This window comes from Gambusia affinis, linkage group LG12 (assembly GCF_019740435.1).
Source record: "Gambusia affinis linkage group LG12, SWU_Gaff_1.0, whole genome shotgun sequence".
Classification (NCBI taxonomy): domain Eukaryota; kingdom Metazoa; phylum Chordata; class Actinopteri; order Cyprinodontiformes; family Poeciliidae; genus Gambusia; species Gambusia affinis.
In genome coordinates, this window is record NC_057879.1 from 23,755,917 (window position 1) to 23,783,414 (window position 27,498).

General features: G+C 36.4%; 1 protein-coding gene across 1 annotated transcript in view; it reads right to left on the bottom strand.

Annotated features, from left to right (window-relative positions):
* Positions 1–1,755: 1,755 nt before the first annotated feature.
* atp1a2a (ATPase Na+/K+ transporting subunit alpha 2a) overlaps positions 1,756–27,498 on the bottom strand; it is a 56,113-nt gene continuing 30,370 nt past the window's right edge. Inside the window, exons 12-24 of the mRNA XM_044135367.1 lie at positions 26,861–26,940; positions 24,738–24,847; positions 23,139–23,314; positions 21,547–21,683; positions 19,906–20,056; positions 19,019–19,187; positions 16,795–16,949; positions 14,153–14,276; positions 9,135–9,280; positions 8,910–9,040; positions 7,830–7,931; positions 7,491–7,582; positions 1,756–2,119 (exon numbers count right to left, since the gene is read on the bottom strand). Coding sequence (XP_043991302.1) covers positions 2,091–2,119; positions 7,491–7,582; positions 7,830–7,931; positions 8,910–9,040; positions 9,135–9,280; positions 14,153–14,276; positions 16,795–16,949; positions 19,019–19,187; positions 19,906–20,056; positions 21,547–21,683; positions 23,139–23,314; positions 24,738–24,847; positions 26,861–26,940 — 1,602 coding nt within the window. The 3' untranslated portion in view covers positions 1,756–2,090. The remainder of the gene's footprint in view (positions 2,120–7,490; positions 7,583–7,829; positions 7,932–8,909; positions 9,041–9,134; positions 9,281–14,152; positions 14,277–16,794; positions 16,950–19,018; positions 19,188–19,905; positions 20,057–21,546; positions 21,684–23,138; positions 23,315–24,737; positions 24,848–26,860; positions 26,941–27,498) is intronic.

The window sequence follows — 27,498 nt, forward strand, 5'->3', positions numbered from 1 at the left end:
TTTTATAGGAACCTTCAACCTTCACTTCAAAAATTTTAAAGATCTACATTTTTAGAGAATAAAATTCATAATAAATTTAAGGTAAAATTCTAAATATTTTAAGTACACTGAGTGTTTTGAAAGGGTACTCAAGTTGCAGCAAGTTAAACTGGATCCAGCCAGCATGTGTATGTGGGCCCCATCTGGGTTTATTTCAGGTTGAATAGAGTATTAAATGGATCTTGAGGAGGACAACAATTTCAAGCAGATGCATTCCTCTTTTATTGAAAATGCTAATTAGATTGATCAAGCTGCAATTGTTCAAAGCTTCAGCAGGGCAGATTTAATACAAATAATGAAATTAAGTTAGTTGATTATCTTAGGAATATGGCTTTTTGTTTTGAATAATTTCAAGCAAGTGATGTTTGTTATAAAAAGGTTGTGATTAAAATACATTTAAAAAAAGCTATATACAACAGAGAACATTTATGCCTGTGGTAAAACCCAACCATCACTGTAGATTTGTGCTTTAATTTGTATAATCTGCAGCAAAATATGTTCCTTATGAGGAGTTTTTACTGTTTGTGTCCCTGTGCACACGCAGACCCTCATGAAGAACAGTCTTGGCCATTCAATATAAAAGTTTTCTCCTAGAGGATTCCCTGAATTTCTTTAGTAATTGGAAATATTTCAAGCATGATTGTTCATATAAAAAAGAGCAGCCTAAAGAGGATGAATCTTGGGATGGTTTGAAGTTCAAAGAAAGTCTTTGTTGGAAATATCCATCAAGGGATATTTTTTCCTTTTTTAACTTTTAAAGACTGTAACATGTGAAAAAATATTGATGAAAATAAAAAAGGAGAGATCATTGTAACGTGACTATGTCCCTGACCTACCTGGTTTTGTATTTTGCAGAATTTAAATTAAGACATCTAGTTTATTTGAAGCATTTGATGCATTGTTCTTGGGAATATTTTTAAGTGAACATGGTCTTTAAATAAAATGCAAATGTGTCCATCAAGTTTGTTTTTTTTTTTCTACATTGTTTTTTACATTAATATCTTACCAGTTTTGGACTTGAGTTTTAGAATATGGAGCATGAAGAAGTACATGTGTATTTCAAACTGTTTGACTTCCATTCATTTTAGTAACTGCATTTATGTCTAACCCAGACGTTTCCAGTACTGGTCTATTCCTAACCCTAACCTTAACCGAAACTTAATTCACATTATACCACTACAGCTAACTAGTAGAGCTCAGTACAACTGCAAAAAAAGTGAAGGCCAGGAAAAAATCCTCACCTTCCACAAATGACCTTCATTTGTTGGTAAGTGTTGTAAAAGTGGTCCTCTGCATGTCACATTTATAAGTGTACACGCACTACACTAAGCAACACTTACTGTTAATAATGCCCAGGAGCAATATTACATTGAATGTTTAATATAAAACAGCAGAATACTTATAGTAGGTGAAAAAATGCACTGTTATTAAGCTACTTTTATTTTTTATTTTTATTTTAATGTACATTAAAAAATCTGTTGTATGCTCAATCCCAAAGCCTACCAAACATTAGTTTAGAGAATGGTCCATGAGAGGGAACGCTGCTTCCATTGCTGTTATTCACAAAGGGACAAAAAGTTGTGGATAAATTTAAGAGATCCACAGGGACATTATGAAGTGACCTGGAGGAAGCAATTCATGCATGTAAAAGGAGAACGCTGGTGTGTTCTGTGCAATGTACTTGCAAAAAAATGAATGACAGTCAACAACAAAGAGTCATAGATAGTAATCCATTTTATTTGGAAACTTTCAAACTGATGAAAATCATTCACTGTTGCTTTTCACTCAAAGGCCACAATACATCACTTCAGTAAGAGTTTACGTAAGGCACAAAGGTGCACAAGAACATTATCTTGCTATAAATGTTTTCTGATGAAACAGGAGAAAGGAACAACTCAAAAGCCTTTTTTCAGCAGTATTTTATGATAATCGGATTTGTGAACTGATCCATGCAATATTACATCTGACAGACACACGCACAGTTTCACCCTCACAAAGCCCGGAAGTAAAACACACATACACACACGATGCAAACTGACATTTCCTGAATGTTAATAATACGTCTCCTCCTCTACCCAACCTGGAAGAAACCAAGAGAGAGAGAGAGAGAGAAGGAGAAAACAGAGGAAAAGTGTCAGGGAACAAAAAAAATGACAGGTTTTATAATAACCCATTGTATCGCTCTATTTGTATTCATCTCATTGCCTTTCTCTTCGTACATTTCCAAATGAATCCCCTTATAACTCAGAGTCTGATCAGCAGCCCGTGACACACAGATTAACAGAAATGATTAACTGTCAGCATGGATTGTTTTTGTCTGCCCACGTCTTGCCCCTCATCAGCTGAGGCGCACTGGCAGAGAGCAGATTTTCAGCCATTGTAAGGTTTCCATATCATATGGATGATCTTCAGACCATATCTCAAGAGTCTCCATCAGCCTGCTTTAATTTCCTCTCCAATCATTTAGCATTGGCTCTCTTGATGGGTGATCAGGTATGTTTATTTCCTGGCCTGAGTTTGACATATTGGATATTAGCTCGTTGGCAAACAGGATAACCACTGTGTTGTGCTTCAACACAGAGTACAGCTGGAAGATGAAATTGGCTTGCCAGAAAAAGATTGTTCATATGTTTGTTTTACTCTAAAGTCTGTGCTTTAAATTTCTACTTGTTTAAATAAGAAGCTGCGTTTCAAGTACAAATCTGCAAAAAACTTTGACAATATTTTGCTAGTGTCGAAAAAAAGAAAATTTTGCAATTTTGGTATTTCATTTAAATAAGAGCCGCAATTAAAATCACACGTGAATAAGTTTGGTTACACAATAAATAATAATTAAAAAATCCTCCAAATTATGCCATAATCCTCCAAATTACTTCCTGTCATCTTCTTCTTTGTGGTTTGCACCAATGGAAAGATCTGGTTGTTGACTCGTGACACAAATTTTTTTTTCCATTGTAGCCTTGAAATAAACCAGTTTTGATACAGTCAAAGTCATGGCTTGAATATGCTAAAGAAAATCTATGAAGCTACTAAAAAATTAGGGTGTTCACAAGGAGATCTTCCACTCATAACTTTATCAATGATACAAATGGAAACATGCAAAAACATTGGTAACCAATCATAATAATATATAATTTCATTTCAGTGACCGAATTTGTTGAAAAATGTCATAGTTTTATTTTATTTTTTAAAATGTCCCTATCAGAACCAAACTTCTCAAGGAGAGAGCGAGTGAGGACATCCATTATAAATTGAAATGTTTATATCCAGTGTTTGTTTTGAAACTTCATTGAATATATATTGAATGTATATTGTGCGAACATCCCACCCTGACAAGCAGAATAGTTTGATAAAATAATTTGAAGATCTAAAATAATATGTCATTCTTGCTTAGGATGAGCTTTTTCTTACCAGAAACTTGCAACAATTGGTAAACTCTTGTGGGGCAAACAAAGCAGAGCTGAAAAGATTTCTGCCTGACCCATAAAGCCTTGACATTCATCAAAAAGGCTTAATGACCAGATACATTGCAGGACAAGGGTCAGCATTTTACGACCTTTGACACATGGAGAAGTGCAAGAGGCAACAAAACTCTAAACCTGGCCAAGTTTCTGTTAAAAGGTCTGAATTCAGCTCAGGACTTCAGCTGGACTGGACAGCCAGGTGTGTGTGGGTTTTTTTGTGGGGTTTTTTTTTTTTTTTTACATTTCTTTGCTTATCCTCAAGACTGCAAACAGTGAACTCAAAGGTTACTTAAAACTCTGATCACAATCTGGTGCACATGGAGCAATTGGCTTGAGTTTGAGATCAAATTCAATTTCAGCCGTCAAGAGGATGTTTGAATTTCACCAACAGAGATTTTCTCATTTATATGCTGTGATTTTATGCTCCTTTTATTAAACAGGATTCCTGAACAAACTGTTCTGACACAACAGCCTTTAAATGCCATTTTGTTAGAAATCAAACTTGAGAGACAAACAATAATTATTCCAGTGCTGCACAGGCAGCAGCTTTTATAGCTAATTAGACTGAATCGATTTCATTCTACTAGATTCCTGATAGTTTTCAGTTGCATTTACCAACCATCAGGCTTCTGGTTTCTTTTTTATTACAGCTTGGATTGATAGAAACTTTTAAATGGAAAATGAGTGCAGATCCTGTTTCACAATGCATCCTAAAATTAACAATGATGCCATGTCAGGGACTAAAGGTAGGTTACTCCCTTTTCTTTATTCACAAGATGGGACTTTTCAATGACACAGCTGCAACCGGTGCTGAATGTTCCTGCATCCCTACCAGTTCTCTTTTGCATTTCACCAAAATAAAAGCTGACAGTAATCACCCATAATTGTGATTAATTTCTCAGCAATTCATCACTCAGTTACATCATATTTGTTATTCATTCTGGTTCAAACCGAGAAACAATGACACACGAACAAACTGCAGCAATTTTTGCTTGATTGACTGATGATTTGATTGTGCTCTAGAAGCCAACAGAAAACATGACAAATTCAGTGTGGAAAATAAGTATTTGATTCCTTGCTTATTTTCTACATTTGCTCACTTGCAAAAAGAAAGCACAGTATAGTAGTTTTATTTTATTTTAAAAGGACAGTATTAACAGAAACTTCTGATAAAATAATGAATTACATAAAAATTGGTTTGCATATAATCAAGCGAATAACAGAGCCAGAGTCATGCCACCCAGAGATTGGTTATGTTGCCATGTTACACACAAATGAATCAGCTATCTATTAACATATACTGCATGAAACACACAAGTGCACACAATCAGTTTCTTTAACTCCGACCACCTTGGACAGATCATGGAGCTGCTAAAGGTAAATGGATACCACGGACATCAGCCAGAGGTTTTTGAGAAGGTGAGAGCTACTAAGACAATTGGCTCACTTTAAATGGACCAGAGTTTGTTTAACCCATTGGTCCCGACCTTTTGTACAGGTGAGAATACAATAATGCAAATCCTCAATAAACCAAACCAAGACTCACATTTTGAGGCGGTCTTTGTTTCCAAACAAACTTTGGTATGGTTCACCAAAAATTTATTTATAACATGGGAAAAATGTTGTTGTAAAAGTGAAATAATCTGCCAATGGATTTAAGGAATTATTTATTTAAAACAAGCTCATGTATCTTGCTAAAAAGTTCCTTGTAAGTTAGTTTTTTCTCATTTTAAGTGCACTAAGATATTTGCACTAAAAATTAAAATCAAAAGATCAAAAGTAAGGTTTTGTGCCTTGATACGACCCAACTGCAGGACATACACATCTTTTTGGACTTTATGATTTATTGTTGCTTGGCATTTTGGTCAAAACAAGCTCATCCATATTGCTAATACTACTACTGCTTGTACTGGTTGTGATAAAATTGCACTATTTTCTGCTTATTTCTGCATATTTGTTTTTTTCTGGGTCCTTCATTTCTGTCCAGTGGGAGCAATTATTGTCACCAGTGTGGCATTGTTTCCAAATTATAGTCCACTTGCAAATAAGCACAATGTGAAAACAAATCATTCAAAATGATTTTTTTTTTAAAAAAAGTCTGCTTTCAGTCCAGACCAAACAAAAGGACCAAAGGACTTTTCTGGTATGAATACATCCTAAAATGACCACCAGTCAACCTCCACGTGAGGAGGTGAAGGGGTGAAAATATTCAGAGGAAAGGTAATGGATCAGCCTGCAGCTAATTGAAAGTTACAGGCCCACAGTAACCAAGAACACCACAGGTAAAACATTGTAATGGACTGAAATCTTACATCCTACTCATGCAGAAGGCATGTGCAGACATTTCTTTGGTTTGCCTGTTAACGTCTTAATGATTCAGAGAAGAGAGAATCTGCTGTGGTCAGATGAAACCAAAGTCAAGCTATTTTCTCAACCTGCTTTGTTTGGAGGAAATGAGTTGATGTCTTGAAGAACTTTGTGGAAACATTGCTCTGGGACTGTTTTTCTGCTAGTAGCAAACAATGACTTCCTCACATTAAGGGTCTATTGAACAGTGTGATTTCTTATGAAATATAGGAGGAGAACACCAAAGATGGGTCATGGATAAGTGTTCCAGCATGACAGTATAACCCAAGATACACTGCTAGGACAGCAATGACAGAGCCAGAGAGGAGCCATGTTAAGGTTATGGAGTGGCTGGGTATGTTCAGTTGGGGAGTAAAAAAAAACTTCAGTCTAACAGAAAATCAATGATGTGAGCAGAAGCTTCCAGTTGCCAAGCAGCAGGCAAGAAACCTAAAGGATTTAGAGAGTTTCTGTACAGAGTAGTTGGTTAAAATCCCTCCTGAGATGCATAAAAACCTAGTGACCGCCTACAGAAAATGTCTGAGTGCTGTGCTCACCAACATAAGTTTCTTCACCAAGTTCTGAGTTCAGATTGGACAAGAAATGAAATATATTTCAATCAATAACACACAAACGCCAATAACTTTTATGTGATGTACTTTCTCATAATTTCTGTTGATATTCTGTACATGACATGACCATATTAGGTACCAATAAAGTTTTTTGTTCCTAAGTGAGCAACCTTGGATATTAACAGGGGATCAAATACTTATTTCCTTCACTATAAATCATGTTTTGCCGTGTTTGCAAGCATTTTGACATGTGGATTCCTTATGGAATGGTGTGCAGTGTCAGTCTTAAATTAGAAAAACAGACTGATCTGTCCAAGATTATCAACAATTTTAAATCTTTGAATGGATGCTAAAATTAAAGTTTTTGTATTAGTTTTAAATTAAACAAGTTAACAAGTAAGTGATCAGGTCATTTAATAAAGTTTCAGATTTATATTGATTTCAATTCTACATTCACACTGAGGTGAGGTACTGTATACTGCTGAAACCCCAACCTGTATATGTTTGTTTTGTTTCATTCTGTTTTTTAGTTGTGCCTGATTTCCTCTGATGTTTCTCATCATCCAGCTGAAAATAAGATCTAAAAACCAGTCTTGTAATCTGTCAAAGTGTCCTTGAGCAAGACATTGAAAGCTATTGCTGCCACCAAGAAGCTTACAGGTGGATAAATGAGGATTTAAAAATTTTAATTATTGGCTGGAAAGACTTTCATAACAAAGTGCTGTGTCTGTTTAATCACATCTTCTAGAAAGTACTTGATAAATTGCATAGCAGTGTACACAGCACAACATCTGCAGAGAGGCTTCATGTGCATGGAGATTTTAGGACTTTAATGCCAAACAGAGCTGCCATGAGAGTTCCAAATTAAAAGAGGAAAGTCTTATTTGGAGCATTTACTTTTTACACAGACAGTTTGGAAAGCTGAGACATGAGCAGTAGATGAGAGCCGCAGTTTTAGTGGAAAATAGCAAATGGGCAAAAGGGATGTTAAGCTGTTGTTTCCTTACTTAATTTTTCATCCAATAAAAACAGACGAGCAGAAAACCTTTTCATCCTTAAAACTGCTTACCTCCTGGGCTCCTCCGCAGAATTAATTTACGGACTTCATCGTAAACAAAAATGAGCAGGCTGTAGGGAAAGGCACAGAACCACCACGTAATCCTGAGAGCAACAAGAAAAATGGAGTCAGGGAGGAGGGAAGGCGTACGCAAACAGCGAAGAGTCACAGGCAGAGTGAAAATCGTTAAACTCACTGCAGTCATTTCTGAATATTAAGGGGCTAACAAGGTGGTGTTTAAAAAGATCAGAGACTTCATTTGAAGTCGAGAGTAACAGGCTAATGGCAAGCTATTAGGTCTTCGAGGGGTTATTTTTCGGTTCAGTGGAGATGTGTGTATACGGTGCATACTTCATAGGGTACATGCGCAGGGCCACATCCATCCCAGGGCAGTAAGAGAGGAAGGCAGCCAGGGCCGTCTCTACAAACAGGCCGAAGATCAGGATCCTGTTCCTGTTGCACACACATCAGGAAATGTGTTAGAAATAGAAAAGACAAGATGCACGTGCCACTAAGAACACAGCTTAAAATAAAGCAACAAGAAGTTGCCATAAAATTATCTTTTTTTCTGGGTGGATTATTTTCTCCTTTTTGCATCGTGAAGAAACATTTGTTTGCTTATTTTCCATCCTTTATTTTTATGTCAAGCACATTTAAGTATGTCAATTGCCCTGTAAATTAGTCTAGTAATAATAATGTCATCATGTTTTATAATTATTACTTATGTGCATGGATTCCTTGTAAGGCAAAACTAACTTACAACAATTTTTCTACACAAAGTAGGTGCTTGTTTTATGTACACAATTCCTTAATACTTATATAAAAAAATAATCTGCTGGTGAAACAAGCCATTTTTTCCATATTATAAGTGTCTTGTTCCACTGGGTTATTGCCTTTCCATCAAAAGGTAACTTAAAACAAGCTCCTGTATTTTACAGAAAAGTAACTTCCAAGTTAGTTTGGCCTGATTTCAAGTGTACTTAGACATTTGTGCGACAAACTAGACCAAGAAAATTTTGTGTTTTTGCAGTGTGATATTGGTCCAATAAGTAAAACTAGGTCGATATTAACAGATGATATTGATTTCCATCTATTTCCCATTTGTGTGTCAGGACAAGGAGGGCAGTGGATGTCCAGTTTTGGTCATGACCATTTCCCAATGTTGTAAGGGTGGGGAAAGAGTTATAATATCAAAACATATTGATTATTGGCCAGCAATACTGATATCAGATATCCATTGCGGCCCATATTTTCATGTCGTTACATCCCTACCAATAATAAAAAAAGACTACACAATGAAATGACCACACAATGAAAAACAAACATCCAGATCAGTAAGATTTCCAAAAATCAATACTTTCCATTTATGTAAACATTTGCTCTGCTTCTTTCATCACAATCAAACCAATAACAGTTCTGATGATTACTTACCTCATGCCTTGCTGAAAGAGTGAATTCCTCCTGGTCTTGCAGATGATCAGATCAGCCCACTGGACGACCACAATGCTGGAAAAGAAAGCTGTGTGGCAGGTGAATTCAATGATCTTCCTCTGTTCATACGTCTGCAAAGTTGGAAAAGCAGGTTTTATTTGCTTTTATATGAAAATCCCAATATTCATAAAGCCATGCTGGCGACTATGTGCTCCCGCCTCTTACCCACTGCTGCCCATAGCTGTCCTCCAGGTCATTGAATTCACGGTCATCCCAGTTGATGCGGATGCCCAGCAGGTCTCTTGGGAGGAAGCCGTTTTCAGCCAAGATCACAAAGTAGGTGAAAAATCCGGCCAGCGCTTGCATCATACCTAGAGGGAAGAATAACCACTTCTTAATAAGGCACCAACACTAATCAATATATATTTCAGTTACAACTTGCTAAAACTATAGTATTTCTTTTTTTTTTTTTTTTACCAGTATTTCATTTTTTGGGTCCATATGATAATTTTGCAAATGTTAATCTGTGTTTAATGCCCCTTTACAGCAACAGATAGACTGTAATTTAAAGAAAATAGAGACAAATGTCATGTCATGTTAGCATAGAAAATTCATTTATTGTCCATTAGTAGCTCCAAACACAACTCATCATGATTAATATGGTTGTCTCCAGGTTTCTCACAAGTCTGTCAGAAATTAAAATAATTTATTTCTATTCACAATTTATATTCTGTCAGGTTTTATTGACCAGAATGGAAAACACTGGAGGAAATTTGCGGAAATGTCTTCTGCACAGTTTGTACAATGGTTTTTGTTCTGCTGTGGCTTAAAGGTGCCAACTGATTAAAGTTATTTTTTAACTACTAGCCAACTGCACTTATAGCAGCTGGTATACTTACAAAGAACATACGAACAGTCCAGTATTCAAGCTGCTTACATTTTGTCACATTGGAATCAAAATCTTCAGTATCTTTTATTAGGATTTCATGTGATAAACCAACACAAACTTCCTAATTGTGTCGTGAAGTAGAATGACACATGATTACCACATTTTCGCAAGAATAAATCTAAATATTGTGGTGTGTGTTTGCAAGTAGCCCCCCTCAGATAATGCTAAGGGGGGCTACAGAACCCATTTTAAATTGCAACTGCTGCTGGGAGCCTTTTTGGGATATTCCTCGACCAGCTTTCTACATTTAGAGTCTTTTTCCATGTTCCTCTTTACGAAATAGCTCAAGCTTTGGCAGAAGGGAGAATGTCTGTGAACGTTAAATTTCAAGCCCTGTCAAAAGTTCTCAACTAGATCTGTTCTAGGCCAGTGGTTCCCAACTCTGACAATAAAAGCTCACAGATTGTGCAATGGCCACATTTTCATGCACTGAGTTTACATCTCACTGCGTGAGAAGATTTATGCTTGCAGTCTTGCTGTGATGATGTATACAATAAACATTTCAGTTAATGACTCAAACTGATTAAATGCTGCTAAATACTTTCAAACCTGAAATTTCAATTTCAATTTATCTTCTACAGTGGTTTCACATTTCTGTACTTTGATTCACAAATAAAGGAGTCAAAAATATAAAGCATGCGAAATTTGGAAGAAATTGAGCCGCTGGAAAAGGAGCATTGGAACAAGCAGTGCAGGAAAATCCAGCATTTAATGTATTTATTCAGCTGAGAACAAACGTCTAATGGTAAGAAATAAATTATTCTCACAAAAACACCAGTGCTACTATAATTGCCACCTCAACTAAATGTGATCAATGAAATGTAATTTATTTGAAAATAATATTTTTAATTGGTAATCCACTGTGTTCTGTTTCCTTGTGATTTAAATAAAATAAGACAGGATTATTTTCATTAGCCACTTTTTAAAATTGAGCAGATGATCCAGAAGGTTCTTGAATGAAGCAAGTGATGAATTTGTCCACAAACACCCTATGACAACTGTTAGGTTCAATAAAGGTCTTATGATGCTTGTTTCTCTAGTAAACATCCTTTGGAAGATTGTCAAAATCATGTCATCTCTGAAGGACATTTCAAATAAAAATCTGTTGGTCTCTGCCATAAACTGAAATGGATAATCATTAGTTTCCAAAGCAGGATAATTATCCAAACATCTGGACAAATCAATTTAAACAACCGTCTTCCATAACCATGTCAGTTTTCCAGATCTAAATCCTGTAGAAAACTTGAGTCATGCAAGAACCTTCCCTCTATGTAGCACAAATTTGTTACATTTTATAGAAAACTACGAGGTTTCCCTTTGTAAGTCATAGACTATTAACTGTCGTACGCTTGATTTTATTTGAAATTATATTTCTTAACAATTGTTTTTCCCCGTCAGATTAAATTTCTATTAAAATTTTTCAGTTTGAAATTAAGCTACTTAGGCTTTTCTATCAAGGTTGCAAAGAGAAAAGATGATGCAGTAAGTTATTTTATTATAAATGATACCAACAAAACTAGTTATCTGGGGAGACAGGACTCTGATGTTGAGTCTTTGTTGACTAAGCTGGAATTCAATAATATGAGTATCAGGTCTTTATATCATAATGTTTTTATCTAGCTCACATTGTCTGACAGAGATAAAAGTGACATCAAACACTAAAAAAAGGCTGTGTAAAGTTTTAAGAATCCCTATTTTCAAAAGCTGCTTTATCACTGTCAAATCCATATTGAGCCATTAATCACTCCAGACAATCATGTAAATCATTTCCCATCTGTCGTATGACAGCACAGTAGACCAACTGAGCCGGTGTTATTAAGGAGCATTTAGGAAAAGAAACATGCCAAACAGAACCGTATAAAAAGATTCAGATCTCTAAACAGTTTATATTTTCAGGCTGTAATGGTTGTGAACATCTCTGTCTTCAGCCTTCTAAATGTTGCTTTTTGGGGGGAGTAACGCTGATCCAGACAGCTGACGACTGCAATATTAGGAGATAGGCTATTTTCTACGTGATGCCTTGACATCGTATTTCAGAGACTCCTATGAACCTAACTGACTGGCTGTCTGACAGGGAGCTGAGATGATGGTTATTAATCTGTGTTCGATATGTGGGTAAATAACTGCCTACATAAGGGTTGTTTGTGAAAAGCAAGATGCAGTTGCTTTTAATATTTCCAAAATATTTTTTATGAGCTGCATCTTGACAGCTTTGGCAACTGGCTGCCTTGCTGTGTCAGTGACAGATTTGTTTAAAAAAGGCAAAATATATCATTTCCAAACTTTGCTAAATTAATGGTACAACACTGATAATAATGGACTGAATGGAGGCGTTGTTGTTAGAACTGTGGCCATTCAGCAAGAAGGTCGTTGATCCCTGCTGGAGACAGTAAATAATCAATGGATGATAGTCAATAATTGTGAGACATTCTGAACTGTCTCCATACAAGGTATTAAACAATACTGCATACACATTTAATTACCTGTTAAGTCAAGCTGACAGATTTCAGATGCAGAATTCTGCCACATGTGTACTGCACAAGCATACACACATGTAAGTTTCACACTTAAATATTGCAGCAATAACCCAATAATAATAATACTTCCTTACTCTGGCACTATGTTATCTAGAGACTACACTCATGTTGGTATGCTGGATGCTTGAAAAGTGAATGGACACTGAAGACATTTGGCTGGTAATCATGTCACAAGCTACAGAAGCTCAAAGAGCAGATGTCCACAACCTTTACAGTCCAAAGAGACACTTTTCACCCTCACTGCAGCTAAAAGACCTTGTTTACATGACCTTTTAAAATGACAACTTCTCATTTTTGATGGATATCAACTTTAAAAACTTGGTGTAATATTTGAAAAGTGTAAAGTGTAAACATTTTAGTTCTATTAAAAATAACAACATAAGACGTTTGCAAGCATAAGACAGATTCATTGTCTTCCAAAGGACGTTGATTTTTGAAGACATTTTGTAAAAAAAATAAAAATAAAAAAATCACATAGTTTGAAAGATAAAAAAAAGTTACATGTTTTGGCAAATTCCGAACCTTTATGTTGTTGTTATTGTATCCATATTTGAATTTGTGGATTTTTTTTTATCATCTTAGACAAAGTTATAGAGAGCCATTGTGAAATATCAAAAAAGCAACTTGCAGGTTGCAGACTCCTGCCACAGAGCAATAAAACCTAGTCAGGTAATCCCTTAGCAATTAAAAAAAAACTATTAAAAAAGATGGAAATGTTTCAACAAAAGCAGCGTAGTCAGTCAAGATGTTAACAAATATTGCAAACTCCAAATATCGATCCCAAATACAGTATTCAGTAGAAGTGCATCAATAAAGAGACTCATTTCTAAGACACAACTCGACTATTTGATCCACAAACATCACTTCTTTTCTTCATTTTCAGACCCATGAAACATGTATTTTCAAAAGACCTGCCTCCTGGATTTGATTGGTTGTTTCTAGTAAGTACTGGGAGCACTGGGAGAAGGCAAAGGAGCTTGATTTTTTTTATCACAGACTATCTGTCTCACACTATCCTATCACTACATAGCGACATCAAATGTGTTATAAAAGTTGCATATTGCAGCTTTAAATGTGCTACATAAATAAATTAGATTTGATTTGGTAGATTTTGATAATGTTCTTTATGTTAATTCTGCTTATGTACTTGTTAGATGTCACCTTCAGGTCGCCTCTTCAGTTAAACATTTAAATCCGCCTGTCCTCCAGCTACATAGGTCTTTAATAAATGTGATTTGCTGTGTCTTGCAAACCTTTCCACCTTCATTTTACGGGAATTAATGCCCAGAATTGATGCTCGTTGTCGGCTGTTCTGAGCTCATTCAATTTTAAGTGAAGCCCTGTCATATTTTTGCCCTATTTAACAGCGTATGAAATTGGGCCAGCCTTTGATCCTTCACAATTCCCAAACCAAATAAAACCAGAGATAAGAAGCACGTGTTCAAGAGAGGCGCCAACCAGTAAAACATGACCAAGATTAAGTTGTGCTAATAGCTGCACTTGCCTCTCTCAATTTGCTATAAATGTCACAAGAATTACAAGAAAACCAAGGAAACGTCTGCTCACCTCTGGTTCTATTTCTGTAACTGCAGCTACCTAAACATTTACAGGTGCCAGAATTTATGAGAAATGTCAGTATTTAAGTTTTTATGACAGAAATGTTTATTATCTCTGTAAAATCAATGCAAGAGGCCTGTCACAGTGATTTAGGTTTAAGATCTGCTGGTGAGAAGGCTTATAGATTTGGGAGAACAGACCTATCTGTCCGTACGCCATGCTGATGAGGCGTTCATTGACCAGCTTGTCTGTTTTTGGATTTCTTGGTTGGCGCTTCATAATGTCACTTTCAGCCGACTCATAAGCTAAGGAGATAGCAGGAACCTGTGGGAACAAGGGAGAAAAGAGCTTACTTCACATCAGAATAATAAACATGCAGGAATTTGTTTTTGCTGCATCCTTGAAAAGGCAGGTTGGACCAGACTTATTACTGATATAATCATGCAATCACTGTGCAGTGGGAGAGGAAGAGAGAGGGCAAAAGTAGAGGAAAGAGAAAGCAACGACAATTACAGAGGGATGTGTGGATGAGATGAATTTCGGGACATTCATAAAACAAAAGGGTAAAAAGGTTCCTGTAATAAAGATCTCATACTGGCTGGGTTTACTAGGTGAGCAACAGAGCAATATGTTTGACTTAGGGAAGGAAATCTCCAGGATTTAGATGGGATTTGAGGTTGAGACTTGGCACTGCTTGAAACTGAGCACATGTCCTGTGTTGTCTGAAAATCCAGTTTGTTTTGGTGTTGCTCTCCTCTGACCTGCAGCAGTGGAGGAAGCTGGAACAAAATGTCTGAGATATTTTTCTATCTGCTTTTGAAAGTGCACATGAAATGATGTTCAGTCTTCAAATGTCTCTCATACGGCGGCCATAAGCATCAGGATAAACATCTTGATTCAGCTGCTCTTTCCCTTGCTTGCTAAAAATAATCAGAGCAGACTCCATGTGCTGGTCGCCGCTGCAAAATCTCAGCAGAGTCCTTGAGCCTGTAGCCAGGAGTTGCTCTAAGCTGTAAACAAGCTGTTAACACTATTACTGGCAGACACGGGAAATCAGTAATTTTAACTGCGCACTTCAGCATGAACACTTTTTCAACTCTTCTGTATGAAGATGTTCTTTTTTCATGTTGGTTCAAAATATCCAGATGTTCATTCCCCATTACTTTGAGATGTCAATGTAAATGCTTTTTTTGTTTTTTGTCTTTTAATATAATAATACTGATTATATTAACGGTATCCAGTATCCATTATCCCACGCCTAAAGGAAAATCAGAGCAATCGGAAGACAGAAAACTTTGCAAAACAATTCATATCTCTTGGAGCTTTTCTAATTCTGTCACATCATAATGGGAAATTTCAATATATCTCATTAGGGTTTTATGTGCACAAAGTAGCACAAAATTGTGAATTACACAGAACACAGCTTTTATCTTTTACAAGTAAAAATCTAAAATAAATTGGCCAATTACTCATCCCCTTTATTTTGTTACTCCTTAATAAAATCCAATGAGCCAATTACTTCCAGAAAACATCTGGTAAGAAAATGGAGATCACTTGTGTGTAATTCGATTTAATTTCCCTTTTGGATAAATGAAGTAATTTTGAACTGAATTAATTCAGATTTTCTGTGAAAACGAGGTTTGTTAGAGAACATTAAGGAACAAAGAGCTTCCAAACAAGTCAGGGATTGCTAGATTGTGAAACAAATAAACTAACAAAATGGTTTAGGTCAATGCAATGCTGGAGTTATAATAAGAAAAAAAACTGCAGCTGTAACTACAGCAATAGGTGGCTCAACTAACTACACCTTTTCTATATTTGCAAACAAAATTTTGTAAAATCACGTATCCTTCTCCTACTTCAGGATTATGCTCCACATTGTGTTTATCTATTATATGAAATCTAAAAAGTAATGAAAACACATGTCAAATAATCCTGTGGCCCTGCAAGGACAAGCAGGTATAGATGACGATGAAGGGAGACACTTTTTAGAAATGTGACACAATATGAAAAAGTTCAAAAAATATGGATAATTTTCCACGACATGAAAGCTTGTTTTCAATTTCCAGTGCGAAACTATGAAACATTACCTACTGACGTTTAACTCCAGGCTTGTAGGATGTACTATTTTCTACTGCCTACTGGTGATGGCTGACAAAATGCAAAAAATTAAAATAATGAGCACAAAAGTCCCTCTGAATTTTTCATTCTGTGATTCCTTTCTTTCTGTAATGATGGATTACGCCCCTCAGGCAAGCAGCGTGCCACCAACTCTTTTTGTTGCAACTGGAAATACAAAGCAGTGACTGGCATCTGGAAATGGGAGGCATGTGAAATGTAAATCTGCATGTGAGTGTCACCCGGCCTTTGTTCTGCTCCAACAAATGGACGTCGGCAAAAAGCCAAAAGCAAATTTCCTCCACTGATAGAAAGAGCAAATTAAACCAAACAGTTGCTCTATTTTTTTTTTTTTTTACCTCCAGGCTCTCATATTTGACACTACTAATGCAATTTCTCTTAATGTCACCTTTACCTTGCCCGTTGTAACACGCTTACAATTGGTACCTTTTCAATGAGAACTACTAAAATTTAGCAAAAATTACAGGATAATTTCGTAAAAAGAGATAAATATGAAACATTATACTGGTTGTAATTATGTATTACAGCAATAAAATTACAATAAAGCCACAGTGAATGTTAAAAAAAAGATTTGAAAACACTACAAAGGACTAACTAGAGAAAAAATGAAACATGTCAAACTTTCAGATTTAAACACCAGAGGAAAAAAAAATTATTACTGGCATCACTGCACAATAATTTTTTCCATTGTTGCACTGCTCACCATGTCAGTGCCCAGGTCGATGCAGAGGATGGTGACAGTCCCCAGAGGAAGAGGAACACTGGCGATGATGAAGAGGAGGAAGGGCGAGATCTCTGGGATGTTGCTGGTTAATGTGTAAGCAATGGACTTCTTCAAGTTATCAAAGATGAGACGACCTGAAAACAGAGGGAAAAGGGTTTTTTTTTATCCAGAAATTATTATTTTTTTAAAACAACAATGTTTGATGTGTTAATATTAATAATGAAAATTCTTATGGGAATCCATGAAAGAAAAACATAAACAATGGTTCTCCAAACTTTACACATCCATGTTAAAATACCAGTTTTTTGTGACAAAACTATTATAAAGCTTTTCTACCTTCACATGTCCTGCACAAAAATAAACAAATCTGTTTTCATATAAATGAAAAAGAGGAACATTCTGGTGGCATACTGTATGCTTTTCTCAACTTGACATCTTCCATCAAAGATAGTGAATCTGATGCAGCTGAAATAAATACATCCTTTATGATCAGCTTTTTCTTGCACTTGCATATTTTCTTACCAGTTAGCAAATTATAACCCAACCCAAATTATTGAAAGAATCTCACAGCAGAAATGTATCAATCATAAAAGGAGTGCAGATGAGACAGTAAGAGACATAATAAAGACATCCAACATTGATTGGAAATAGGATGAAATGATATCTTCCTACTTTTAAAACTGTCATCTCAAAAACTGATGTAAAAAATGCATCAAAAACTGTCAGAGAGGCTGGCAAAGAGAAGCAGGAGTTGCAGGATTTCTGTGAGAACAATCTGCTGCATTTTCCATATCTGGACTACAGATTTGGACTTGCAAAGATTTCACATTGAGGCTATAATAAGTTTTTGAAATGATTTATCTTTCTACATTATAAGATGTGTCTATTTAACAACGAAATGTAGTGTATGTTCTGAGCCATCTTTCCCTAGTTTTCCTCTCCTTATTAAGGATAAAAATTCTACATACTTAACAATTCTCTTTTACTGTTTTATCAGCATAACCTCATTAGAAACAGATTTTCCTAGACCATATCAGGCAACCCAAGTTCAATTAAACGGCTGTCACCCGAGGCAAGTCTCAAGTCCCATCTCATGCCTGTCAGTGTAACTCTCAAGTGAAATCCCAGAGTGCAATGCCAAGTCACATTACATCCTCTGAATACTGTTCAAATTACAGAGAACTAGGAAGTGTTCTTTCTTATTCTATAGTAAAAATGTTTCTTTATTTACAACCCGTCTTGGAGGATGCTTTATATTTTCACAAAAATAAGTAAGATTTAAAAATGTAAAGCAAAGAATAAAAAAATTATAGTTATTTAAAAAGCTCAATATTTGACTGAAAAATTAAAACAAAAACAGTTGTATCTTTGCCATATTTTTTGAGTGGAGGTTCATTTTTGTGTCATATTTGTTGCTGGATTCCTTTGAAAAAGTGGTTTACAATCTGAATAAGTTTTTATAAGGGTAGAATAAAAAAATAAAAATAAAAACACAGGTATTAAATTCTTAGGTATTAATACAATGAAACTACTTTGAACAATTTGGGAATGCCTAAATGATGTCTTGGCTTTTCAAGCTTCCTAATTTACAACAGTTAGGTTAACAGACACACCTGTGGGTGTATTTCAAGGCAAAACTTCAAATGCACGGTTTCCCATGCTGATATATACATTTAAGTTTGTAGTAGGAACATGAAACAATGAAATATGAATATTAAAGAGGTGGATAGCTGTACCATTCACTGTATGTGCAGCCTCAATATGTAAAGTTTATTGTTCACCATAGTCAAACTCTAATCCTCCAATTTTTGATGTTTTTGGTCCAGCAAACTTGATTCAAAGGGTTTTTATTGCTTCTTCAGCTTGCCATCAAATTCTGCAGAGTCCTGCTGGTGACCTAATTTCTAAGTTAGGTTTGTTGAAGTACAAGCACGTTTAAAAGTTCGAGAATACTGACTCACAAGGCCAAGAGTTTATACATATACTGCAAATTCTATTGGAAATCATCTTAGAAATCAAGATAATTTCCATCCAGAAAACCTTTTATAGTTAGAAAAAAATGATCTCATGTCATGTGGCTCATTTTTTTGAAGTTGTTTTCTGCCTGATTTTTCTTTTGTCTGGCATCTTTGGGGTTTTTTTGTTTGTTTGTTTGTCTGTTTTGTTTTTATATTCTTTCATCGTCTCACCACGTCGCACTCACCCTCCTCCACTCCGGTAACGATGGAGGCAAAGTTGTCATCCAGCAGGATCATGTCAGCTGCCTGCTTGGACACATCAGAACCGGCAATCCCCATGGCAACGCCGATGTCAGCCTTCTTCAAAGCTGGTGAGTCGTTCACTCCATCTCCCGTCACAGCCACGATGGCCCCCTGTGCCCATAAGAAAAAACAAAAACTGTCAAGAGGAGAAAGATAAGTACTGTGATTTAAGTTTCACCCTCCCATCACCATCTGCACTGCCCTTCCCACTCTGTCTTAATAATGTCTTTTCACAGCAGCTCTGGGGAGATTAATAAAAAAAATTTAAATAGAGTAGCAATCATTCAGTCACATGGCGCCACAATGAGTGAGTCGGGGTGAATTGTTGCATGACCTCAATACATGAGTGCAACACAGAGACTGTACTAATATTCTTTTTGAGCATAAAAGCAGAGTTTGGTCTGGGAGTTTAAGATACTGGTAATAATAAACGTTACAGAGGCACACTTGTTTTTAAGCCATATGCTCACAAACAAGCCCCTGTTGCAGGAACTCTCACATACATGCACAGGCACGCACAAAACCGCGCATTCATCCATTGAACCACCTGCACAAACAAAAAGCTCAAGAACACTCAAACGGACACACATAGAAAGCCGCATTCAGCAGTAAATGGCAGGGACACACAAACACTCTCACTTACACACACCTTTATTCAAGCACAGCGCCACACTTAAACGTCAACAGGAACATTCATGCACTCATTCTGGGTTTATCACAAGACACACATGCTTGCATTCAGCCATATGAACCAGCTTACTAAATTCCAGATGAATGCTTCCTGAAAAAGAGCCGACCACACGTTCACACACACTTCTGACCCACTGACCTGTCTCTGGCAGCCCTCCACGATGATGAGCTTCTGCTGAGGAGAGGTGCGGGCGAAAACAATCTCAGTGTGGTTCCTTAGCAGGTCGTCCAGATACTCAGCGCTCATGTCCTTTAAGTCTGAGCCGTGCACCACACAAGCCTTGGCATCCCTGTGAATACCATACACATGAACAAAAACACCATGGAGTCACAAAACCAAGCTAGGAAGGGGGCGAGCTGACATTTTCTTGCCTGGCCATTGAATGTGTCAACTAACACACACACAATGTCTGCAGGATTTTCTCTGAATAGGTGGAATTTGAAGGGTGGTTTTATGTAAAATAGACTGTTTTTGGTTTTATATCATGTTACAATGTTATTCAGTCATCAAAAACATATCTGGAGTGTTGTCTTGATTCTTTCATAGATGCTTGAGAAATCCTTTAATCTCCCATGGCAACCATTTGAGTGTGTAAAACACTTGGGAGAGTCAAGCACTGCTTCTCCCACTCAGCTCCTCCAGACTAGCAGCAGCAATTAGGAAACACCTGGCAGAACTGTGCGTCTGTGGAGCTCATTATATGAACTATTTCTCAATCCAACGCTCCGCCGAATCTTTGTAAACACTTAATAGAGGAATGTTGATATGAAGGCAGATTGTTGTCTCTCTCTTAAAGAGACGGAAGCCGAATTTCAAGGCACTAAATTACAAAGTCAAGTTTCTTTTTAGCCATATTCCATTTATAAAACATTTTTGTTACAACTGAAGTAACAATATTTGACGGGGTTGTAAATTTCTACTGTGTGGGGGGGAAACACATAAAACCTCTCCTTAAAGCATTTAGTCATTTCAAAAGCTGAATGCCAGGATCACAGCCAGAACTTAGTGTTTATTTCCTGGCTGATGAAAGGATCAAAAAGAATTACAATTAACATGCTTAACAATGTACAGCAGGCTACATACAGTAAACATTTATGAGGTAAAAACTTAATTACAAATTTGATCAGTTTCATTATTTGAAATATTTTCTGTAATGTCTTGTCTTCCAGTAAGTGTAGATGTGTGTGTGTTCAGTTTATATTCCAGACCTGACAAAAACATGTAGAAGTTTCTCTCCCACATAAATCAAAAAGATTCCTATAGAACAAAACGCCCCCATTTTCATTAACATTTCATAATTATTTAGTTTAATCCCTTCTTTGTACAAAAACCAAAGGAATAAGACAAGGAGCTCAATGAGTCAAATTATTTTCTTGACAGACCATATAGACCTCTCTGCAGGAGTCTTTTAATCAACTTTTATTGTCATTTTAACATTGTTTCCACATCAAATGCATGTCTATACAGCCCGAGATTGACAAGTTTCACTTTTGTCCTCCTAATTAGTTTTTTTCTCCCACTTATGGAAACAAAACCAGATTTTTTCTGTAGTTTCGCATTTCCAAGTCCAGCTTACCAGCATCTAACTTGAGAACCTTTCCATCTGACTCTTGAATGATAATATTTGCCAGCTGTTTCCTTGAGCACACACTCCGTCCTGGACACACATCCCGGGGACAGTCCACTGCTCACATCCTGAACTGCTCAAACAATCTCACAGTGGGTTGCCCCTCGACGCTTGAGCACACAACCACAACCTGCTCTGACACACAGACACACCTGGGGTTAACCTGGCTCAGAGGGATGTTCAGTCTCTCAGCGATGTCCTCAACCGTTTCGTTGCCCTCAGAGATGATGCCCACCCCTTTGGCAATGGCCTTGGCTGTGATAGGGTGGTCCCCAGTTACCATGATGACCTGTTTAAGGACAAAAAGCCCCATAAATCAAGAATCTTACTGCACTGGATCATCATATGAATGTCATGTGTCACAGCAGCATGGTTGAGCTGCATCATAACATGGAAAATATTTTAAACAAATGTGCTTACACTAAAAACGAATGATGCTATTAAAAGTAGTGATTAATATAATGCAAACTTTGGTGACTGTGAAATGAATCCATCAAGCAAAGTAAATGGGGCTTTTGCTCATTGGACTCTGTGGAGGTCAAGCTGGTAGCTTCAGAAATACTCAGTCATAATTTTGGATTTACTCAGCGTGATTTCAGCTCTGAGGCTGTTCTCACACTCTAAAAGGAAAGTGACTCCAGAAGAATAAAAGTAACATTTTAATCGGTCTTGTTATTGTTTGGACTCCAGTGTGATGGAAATGTTGTTGAAGAACCTGTAGCAAAAAAGAAGAAATGTTGCAAGACTAATAAACTTTTACCCCAAATGTTGAGTTGCAATTATTTCTGCACAGCAAAATCAGTTTTCTACATACTAAACTTACTTAAGAATTACTTTAATTTAACATCTGGAAAGTAAATTAATCACATGTGCATATTTATGGCATGTAAACATATCTAAGAACCATGAACAAACACAAGACTAAACATATTTTAAAAACGCCTCAGCCAAAACAAAGAAGACATTTTACAATAAAGGTTAAAACTCTTTTACTGAATGAACCCCAGCTATTTTCCCCTTCACATTCTTCTGCCTCCATTTTTTATTTTTTAAGACAATTATCGTGTGTCTCTCAAAAATTCATAACTGAGAGGAAGCATGATAAGCACCTAAAATGAAATGTGTGAAATCCCTTCTCCGCATCTGTAGTTGTTGCCTTGGATTAGAACAGCTTTTTCTGCTCGTTATCCAATTTCTATCTCTGCTGGCAGTTTGTTAACCTTCCTTTGGCCGAGCTTATTATTTTTCTGACAAAGCATTTCCTCTGTGAGTATTTGTTGCTGATTAAAAATGTCATTAATCTGCATTTTACCAGATGAAGATTTTTAAAACTACTCTCATAATAAACTGATTTTTTTCCTTTATTACCTTTCATGCTTTTAATTTGTACATGAGAAAATACATATTCGGTTATTTTGTAATTGCTAAACCTTATCTCACTCATTGCCCCCCTGAAAACTACGATTCTTTCCTACGGTTTGTTTTCTAAAAAAGGAAAAATGGGCAAAAGCATTTTAATGCCACTGTTATGGTATGAGCTTTTTCTATACAATATGCTTTGTTTGTCCACAGGTCATCATCGATCGTGGCCCTGGAGGCGATCTCTTGTCATTTGAAGTACACGCTGTGATATGAACAGATATTTGATGTGCAATATTCCCTTCTAAAAAGCTTGATATCTAAAGCCACAGGAAAGGGCTTCTCAGGAACAACAATGACAGCTGAAAACTGTGCAACCAATTACCTTGATGCCAGCGGAGCGGCATTTACCCACAGCGTCGGGCACAGCGGCACGCGGCGGATCAATCATGGAGATGAGACCCAGAAAACAGAGCTGCTCTGTGGGGAAGTTTGTGATGTCGCAGTCGAAGGTGAATCCTCGAGGAAACTGGGATGGAGACAGATTCAAGTGGCAGAATCCTGCAGGAGAAAGGGGATTAGGGAGCTGATTGCACAACACGGACTGAATTTACTGCAGCTCTTTAAAAAAAAAAAAAGAAAAGTCTTCCTGTAAAAGAGAAGATTTTTATGGCTACCTTCACTCTTATTTTCTCCAGAAGTGCTACAAAAATTACCAATATTAATATTGGTCTTATGATCAATAAAAAAAAGATATCTATCTGAAGAATCAATCCCACATTTCCAAAATTAAATTGGAAATGAAAAAGACAGAAACATTTTTTTTGGCACCTTTACAATTGTTATTGTATAGATTAGAGTCATATGGCAAAAAACTTCTTTAAAGGGTGTGAAAGTATGGCTCGTTGAAAGCGTCTTAAGTTCCAGTCTGTTCTCTGCTTATTCCTCAAACTTTAACCAATCATGTTTCATCATCTGACCCACAGGTGGAAACCAAGGCAACCATTATGAGGTGACGCCCCTCTCCAATCTACAATAATCTCTACTTTCGAAAAGCAGGTCTTATTGGTAAAATCTAATCCTAATTTTTAACATAAATGATGGAAACTTCTTTAAGAAGCAAACAAAAAAATTCTAACTTTTGCTGTGGAAATGAAAGTTGTAAAGGTGCCCATTTGTATTAGAAATGACTATGATTAAAAAAAAGCAATCTTTTCCAATTATCCATCTCGTTTCTCCAAAACATCAAGGCAAAACAAATTGGTTTTGATGTGAAGCCAGATCCAGCCCAAACATGTAGAAAACGTGTTGTTTTTGTCTTGAAACACACAACCTATGATCATCATCACCCCAGGCATTACCAAGACACAATAATTTACGATTTCCAGAGTCTTGCTCTAAAAGAGGGAATGTTCCACATTCAGCTGCAGTGACATCTACTCTTACAAAATGATGATAGTACATAATTATTACCTATGGCACTTTTTAAAAGATATGCCAAGGTTTTTCCTCTGCTGTCAAGATGCTGACATTTACTGAGTCAGAGTATAGAGCACGTTGGAGACAGTTAAGGTAATGACTTTTTACCCAAAAAGGTGTCTGACATTTTACAAGAGAAACTATAATTTTACAACATTGTGTTATATTTTAGACTTGAATTTGACCCAGGTTGACTTACATAACCCAATTTCTAGCACATGTCTTCCAACACTTCATAGTAAATCTGCAAAAAACATTTCACAAATGGATCTGGAAGGAAGTTTTATAAACATAGGTAATTCTTTTCCTGTTTCCTGTTGCCTTTCTGTGCCAGACTGCAGTGCCATTTTCTTTGTTGCAAGGATAGCAGTCTGCACTTTTATGGGGACATTTTCTGCAAACTGCCCTGTTTACCAAGAAGATAATAAAAAGTAAGTGCTGTGTCCAACGGCTGCTCCTCTCCACCTATTACCAGACACACATCTCCTAATGCTGCTACACACACCGAGCACTCTCTCTCCCAGTCCGCCCAGTTCCAGGTAGGCATTCTGAAAGGCATCTCTCAAGTTTTCGTCAAGCACTTCCTCCTGGCCATGCATCATGATGGTGCTGCACCTGCAACATTTAACAACAGACTCAGCGCCACTCCCACGTACAGTAAAGTCCAGTTGAGAAAAATGTGTCAACTATTTTTCAGATCGCATTAAAACAGGACTTCAGAAATGATGATTCTGTGCTTTTATAACATTCTATAACACTATATTTTTATATCTAACAATTTATAATATGCAATCTTTTATTGTTATTATCTGAGAATAAAAATGTCAGAGATATATTAATTAATGATAAAATCTTGATAATAATGTGTGAAATAATTAATTAATCAAATATAATAATTAGCTGTCACCAATACATTGCATTATCTAAACAGCCAATACAGTGGAGCCCTTGTATCCACAGTTCAGTATTTATGGATAACCTATTGGCAGATTTTTTTGGTAAAAACATCTCTATTTTCCGTTTTAATTTCTAATAGAGCATTATTCACAAATAATGTAACTTGATAAGCTGAAATATCCAGATTCAAAGCTACCTGACAATGAAGAGTCCAAGAATGGACAAAACTAGGTACATTAAAACATGATTAATTAAATGCAGCATGAAATAAATGTCTAATTAAAAGCTTAGATAATTTATTTAATAGGCAGTTGATTTATTAAATATGTCATTACTCTGTTAAAATTCAAACTTGTAATATCCAGTGCAGATAAATAATTAAAAGTGTATTTAATTATTTTATGGTTCCTGTTCCTGGAGCTTCACTATGAAATCACTTTTTGTCTGTCAAACTCGCCCATCAAAGTCGAAGTCACTGATCTGTTGAACTCCACTAGTTTACGCCTCAGTTTGTGAAACTTTGATCAAATGTGATTTCAATGCTTTTTATGCATCTGGACCACACTGGAACATATATAAATCTGCATTCTATTTATTTAATATCATATAACAAATAAACTGTAAACTATTGAAACATTTATTTATTTTATTATTGATTTAATGATGTATTTATTTACTTAATACTTGACATGTTATGAATTTGCATTTGCAAAGCAGCCAATCAAGGAGTGTTATTCATTTTTCTGCAGACATTTTTTACCCTCTTTGTAAGGAAAAGACTGTTTGTGCATATTAATGCATATTAATGTATATTCAGTATTTGAATAATCAAAATGAGCAGTTATAAACTTCCCCTCACATGTCTATTTAATTAAATATCCCTTATAAGGGATATTTAATTAAATAGACATTAAGTTAATAGTTAATTAACTACTGCTTGATTAGATTTAACGTAATCATTAATTATTACTTTTGGCCATTTAGTCTGTTCATATGTTGTTGAAAAGCAAACATTAGGATAATGGTTAATATACCATGAACTAGTTAAAATGTAATGCAAAAAAAGACAGGAAATAAAAAAAAGAAACTGTTTATTTAATGGTCATCTCACCACTGACTGATCAAATGTAGCTTAATAGGTATAATGTTTGGATAATCATTAGTTTTGTTTAAACTTTTAATTCGAATGAGTTTGAAAACACTCTGTAGCAGAACAATAATTCAAAGTGATATCAGATAACCATTTATGGAGATTTGTATCATTATTTTGTCTTAGATTAGTGACAGACAGCTGCTGTTTGAACCTGCACATCCTAATTTCAGCGAGTGAATCAGACCGGCTCGGCAGCAGCCCAGGCTGCAGGAGGTGTGGTGATATTTCACTTTAGTATGAGGGCATGTTGCATTTGCTGTGGATTACTTCCACCAGCAGATTAATTTACATCTGTTGCTGCTGTGACACTTTACAGCGGCCCGAATGGTGTGTGTAAGATTAAATCTGAAAAAACTGCGGAGTGTGTGCCAATGTTGATGAAGGACCGTGTCACTGTATTCAACAGAGAAGACGCCTGGCCTTGTTTTAATACGTTAAGACAACACTGGAACTTTACAGCTCCAGTGACTTCCATATATGAAGGTGCTTTTTTTATTTTTTACAAGCATTGCTTTTTTTTTTTTGTTCACCAACACAAAACACTGTTTCCATTACTATTAAATTATTGATAAACAAACCTGTCCAGGATTCTCTCCGGCGCTCCCTTCATCACCAGAAGATGACCAGAGGGATTGTCCTCCACTTCATGGATGGAGAGCTTGAGGAAAGATAAGAATAGCGATGTGATATTTCAGAGAGAAAGAGCTCTAGTCAGACATCTGCCTTTTCCTTTTGGGGAGCTGGAGTCACAGTCTTCCACCTGATTTAAATGAAAGTGACATTGAAGCTGACTTGACAAAACGAACATTGAAAGTCTCCTCTGTTCATGCTGCATCTGTTCAATCAGACTCTCACATGTGTTGTTGTTGTGATATACCTTCCTATTACCTTTTCTCCAACAGGACCCACCGCACAGTCCCCCAGATCATTTGTATCTGAGTCACAACAGATTTTCGTCCTTCCTAACACTTCTTATCTCTAGTCTGACAACAGGTGTAATAAAGCATGCAGGAAGTCCTTCCTTTGGTAAGACATCACTGCTGTTCACACGCTGGCTCAGATCTTCTAGTGCTCTGGTTATTGGTGCAGTGACAGACACATCCACAAGCTGTAATTGCTACCATGCCCTTGAGCAAAACATAAAAAAGTCATTGTGTTTACTTTATTCAATGTATTATTGACTATTTGCTACCCCGCTTGAATTTAACATGTCACA